The 4,633-nt window shown below is 31.4% G+C and overlaps 1 protein-coding gene across 1 annotated transcript in view; it reads left to right on the forward strand.

Annotated features, from left to right (window-relative positions):
• The first annotated feature begins 2,838 nt into the window (after positions 1-2,838).
• The window catches only part of cbln17 (cerebellin 17), a 1,997-nt gene continuing 202 nt past the window's right edge, over positions 2,839-4,633 (forward strand). Inside the window, exons 1-5 of the mRNA XM_082157087.1 lie at positions 2,839-3,043; positions 3,170-3,211; positions 3,442-3,504; positions 3,635-3,763; positions 3,843-4,633. The exon at positions 3,843-4,633 is cut by the window's right edge and continues 202 nt beyond it. Of these exons, the coding sequence (XP_082013213.1) occupies positions 2,872-3,043; positions 3,170-3,211; positions 3,442-3,504; positions 3,635-3,763; positions 3,843-4,126 (690 nt within the window). The 5' untranslated portion in view covers positions 2,839-2,871 and the 3' untranslated portion in view covers positions 4,127-4,633. The remainder of the gene's footprint in view (positions 3,044-3,169; positions 3,212-3,441; positions 3,505-3,634; positions 3,764-3,842) is intronic.

A 4,633-nucleotide genomic window follows, 5' to 3' on the forward strand; every position in this document is an offset into this window, starting at 1 on the left:
TTTCATATAATTTAAAATATAATAGTAATATTATATTTTAAAATACAGTTTGCATTAAGGCATCTAGTTTACATTCCAAGTTAATAGCAAGTTGTTATTTAACACAATTCTTTTTCATAAAAAAAAATTATTGTGTTGAATCCCTAGTAGCACACGTGTAACTCAAACAAATAATATCCATAATTAAATACAAGATAAGTGTTAAGAGCATCTGATACATCGTCTTCTGCCAATCCCAAGCTCCCAAGAGTACAGGCTGACTATCATTTGTAGTAAAAGGGCGACATCTAGTGACATTAAACCAGATTGTTTCTGCTCACTGCAGGGTCGTTTTAAAGGGGTGGTTGATTATGATTTTACTTTTCTAACTTTAGTTAGTGTGTAATGTTGCTGTTTGATCATAAACAACATCTGCAAAGTTACAACACTCAAAGTTCAAAGCAAAGGGAGATGTTTTCTTTTAAAGAAATTGCTTTTTAATGACTACAAAAAACGGTTGATAGGGACTACAGAATATATATATATTTCTGACTCTGGTCTGAACAAAGTTTTTGAAATTCAGTGCATGTCTGTGTAAGGTAATCGAAGCTGCTATGGACATGAGCTCTTGAAGCTCCGCCCTCTGTAACGCGAGCAGCAGCTCATTTGCATTTAAAGGGACAGACACAAAAACGATTTTAACATGCTATATAAAAAAAAGCTGTTGGGTATTTTGAGCTAAAACTTCACATACACACTCTGGGGACATCACAGACTTATTTACATAATAAGTTTAGAGTTTTTTTGTCTCTCTGAAAATCAGTCTCGCTCTGGTGCTCTGAGGTGCCAGACTTATATTTACATCTTGTGAAAAGGGCATTATACCACCCCTTTACATTTTATTTTCATTGTATAATGACTGTGATTCTATCTGCTTCTCATGTTACACTATATCATTGTTTTACTTAAAATAATTTCATAATTTATTTGAATTTATCCAGACAGAAACTCAAGAAACAAACAGAACTTCTAGACTTACAAATTCTGTATTTGAAGAGTTCAGATGCAAAAAGTGCCATCTGAAATTTACTTCTAGAATGATAATTTTTATCAAGCTTGTATATTTATGTTGAATAATTTCACTTAAATGGCAATGCAAATGAACTCTTCATTTGTATTGATACAGATGAGAAACACGTTTGTCAATATTGAATAGTAGGCTAATGATTAACATTCAGAATAATAAAAAAAAAAAAAAATATATATATATATATATATATATATATATATATATATATATATATATATATATATATATGAAGAGTTCAGATGCAAAAGCCTCTAAATGCCATTTGAAATTTTCTTATAGAATGATAATTTTTATCAAGCTCGTATACTTAAAATCAATAATTTCACTTAAATGGCAATGAAGATTATCTATTAATTATCATTTAAGTGAAATTACTGAACTTAAATGTACAAGCTTGATAAAAATGATCATTCTATAAGAAAATTTCAATTGGCATTTAGAGGCTTTTGCATCTGAACTCTTCATATATATATATATATATATATATATATATATATATATATATATATATATATATATATATATATATATATACTGTGTGTTATTTACATAAACTTTAGAGTTTTTTTGCTCGCTCTGCTTCTCTGTGGTGCCAAAATTACAGCAAAACTTATGGAAATACAATTGGGTTGTGAGAGAAATGAGCTGGAGAGGGATATGCTTTCAGTTTTACTATGCATATACAGTTCAATTCTGAAAAGCGATTTACAAAAGGTCTACCTTTTTGGTAACACTTTACTTGAAGGGGTGTACACGCATAAGACTGACATGACACCTTCACAACACATGTCATGAATATGAAGGAGGTTTTATGCAAGTTAATGACAATTGTCATTAAGTGTCATTCACTAAATTATGTCATTTTTAATGCAAAGATGACATTGTTTGAGATGTCTTTATGACAACTTGACATAAACCAATACATCATAACCTGTCATAAATATGTCATTAACATGACATAGCAGATTAATCATCAAACTAAACTACTTAGCTTTTGGGTTAACATTACATTATATTTCTGACCAATTTTTTTTCCAGTGGTACAAAATTAATTTGTCATTAAAATGTCACTAAGTGTTAATACTGTCAAATTATTTTATAACTAATACTGGAATACTGGGGGAAAAAAGTGGTCAGAAATATATTCATGACACAGTTATAATGGCCTCATGACATCCAATGTCAAAACCAACCACATGACAGTTTAATGTAATGTTAACCCATAAAGCTAAGTAGTTTCTTAAGTTTGATAATTAATCTGCTATGTCATGTTTATGACACATTTATGGCAGTTTATGATGTATTGGTTTATGTCAAGTTGTCATGACAAATACACTGACAGGTCATGATGTATTGGTTTATGTCAAGTTGTCATAACAAAGACATCTCAAACAATGTCATATTTGCATAAGAAATGTCATAATTGAGCAAATGACACTTAATGACAGTTTTCATAAACATGCATAAAACTTCCTTCATATTCAAGACATGTCAGTCTTATGCACACTTTTTATGAAATTTAAATAGGAAGGAAACAAAAAGGAAAAGAGAAATATTATATTTATTTAGATTGTTCTTTTTGTAGATTTAGAGAAATTATTCTATATGCTTTTTAGCCATGCAGTTACAAACTCAAAAACCTTTTGAGAAATAGAACTTTACCCTTCCTGTTACTTTCTGCAATTTAATTGATTGCGAAATATCTATGGCAATAATACATTGTAATGATTAACTACCTCAAAGTCCAAAAGCTATATGTGTTATTTTCATAAACCCAAGAGTTTCTGTCTCTGACTACCAGGATGAAGGTGAGTATTGCTCTGCTGATGCTGTGCTGTCTGTCACTCACTGATGGACAAACTGATGTGGAAGAAGAAAACAACCAGCCAAACATCTGGACTGAGGTGAGAGATGTAAGAGACATGATGGTGGAGCTCAGAGTCAAGTTGGATATGGCGATGAACGACAATTCAAGTTAGTAGTCGTTGCTTTTTCTGTCACCCTTTAAATATTTGTCTTTAAAATAACGGATTCAAAAAACACTATACAAAGCAACATTAAATAAGTCATTTAAATAAATAGACTTATACTGTTTTATAGAAATGGCAGAACAAATACTGGAGCTGAAGAAAGAGAATGCAGGTATACTCAAAAGTGTATTTAGATGCCGCCCAGTTTTCAAAATGGAATAATTTAACAAAATCGGTGAAAATTAAAATTAAAATGCCTTATAAGGAAGCTTGATATGTTCCGATGTGGGAGGAAAAAGTAATGCAGAGCTTTATTTCACGAAGGAAATGCATCCTATGCTCCTTTAAATAATATTATATATAAATATTTTCAGCTAGAATTAATGATTTGAATAATCTTAGGGCTGAATGAGCGCATGAAGGTCAGTGAAACCCAGCTGGAAGAATTAAAGAGAGAAAATGCAGGTAAACTAATAAAATGTCCCTTTTTTATTTAAACATTTAAGGTATTTACGGTCAGCATTTAATGCACAGTAAATATAACTCTGAACGCGTTTTTTTTTAATTTGGGCTTGAAATTATTTTCTGTCCACAGAACAACCTAAAGTGGCATTTTCAGCTGACTTGGGGATCCGTGGCCATTTAGGTCCCCAGACTACTGAGATCACATTGGCATTCAACAACGTCTTCACAAATATTGGTAACAACTACAACCCAACAACAGGTACTTTAAGTTATAGCCAATGTCTTTCCTTTTCATCAGATCCATTTTACATTTGATCTGACGGTTTTGTCAACGGCAGGTCTCTTCACGGCACCAGTTAAAGGAGTCTACTACTTCAGATACACTATATGTGGTATTCAAAACAGACAGTCAACGGGTGCAAGTTTATATAAAAATGGGCAGAAAATTGTGTCAGTGGGTCAATATCTTCAACACAATCAGCACCGATATGCATCAAATGGAGCTGTCCTGCAGCTGGAAGTGGGTGATGTAGTTTGCATGAAGCTCCTCCCAGGTTACACCATCTATGACAGTCCAGATAACCTCAGCACTTTCAGTGGATTCCTCATTTACCCATTATAGTGATCGACCACTGAACACTGAAAAAACATGGACGCTTTTATTGGTCTTCTGGATGTTCATTCTCTAACAAAACACAAATTCACTTATCTGTGCTCTTTCTACATTCGTTTTGAATGTTCAATTATATAACTACAATCTTAACTGATTGCGCTCAGAAAATTCACAATTACACTCATGCTGTATTAATCTGATACTGTACCATGGAAAAGTCAGTAACTATAATGATTTTGCATGCTTTTGTTTGTATTAACTAAATTTTACATGCCTAAAAACCTCTGTATCTGCTTAAAAATATAATAATAATTATTTAATATTATTATTATACTCTTTATAAATATATCAATATGATTTGTATTATTAAATAACAGTATTGTTGTGTTGTAGAACTGCTAAAACAGTAAATAAATCATGTAATGTTTTAGTACAAATAATAATATAGTATAATACTGCAGTGCACAAATACAACAGGTTATATGAGAATGTGCTGTCTATGATTACTTATGCTTG

Source organism: Leuciscus leuciscus (assembly GCF_965113295.1).
Source record: "Leuciscus leuciscus genome assembly, chromosome: 24".
Classification (NCBI taxonomy): domain Eukaryota; kingdom Metazoa; phylum Chordata; class Actinopteri; order Cypriniformes; family Leuciscidae; genus Leuciscus; species Leuciscus leuciscus.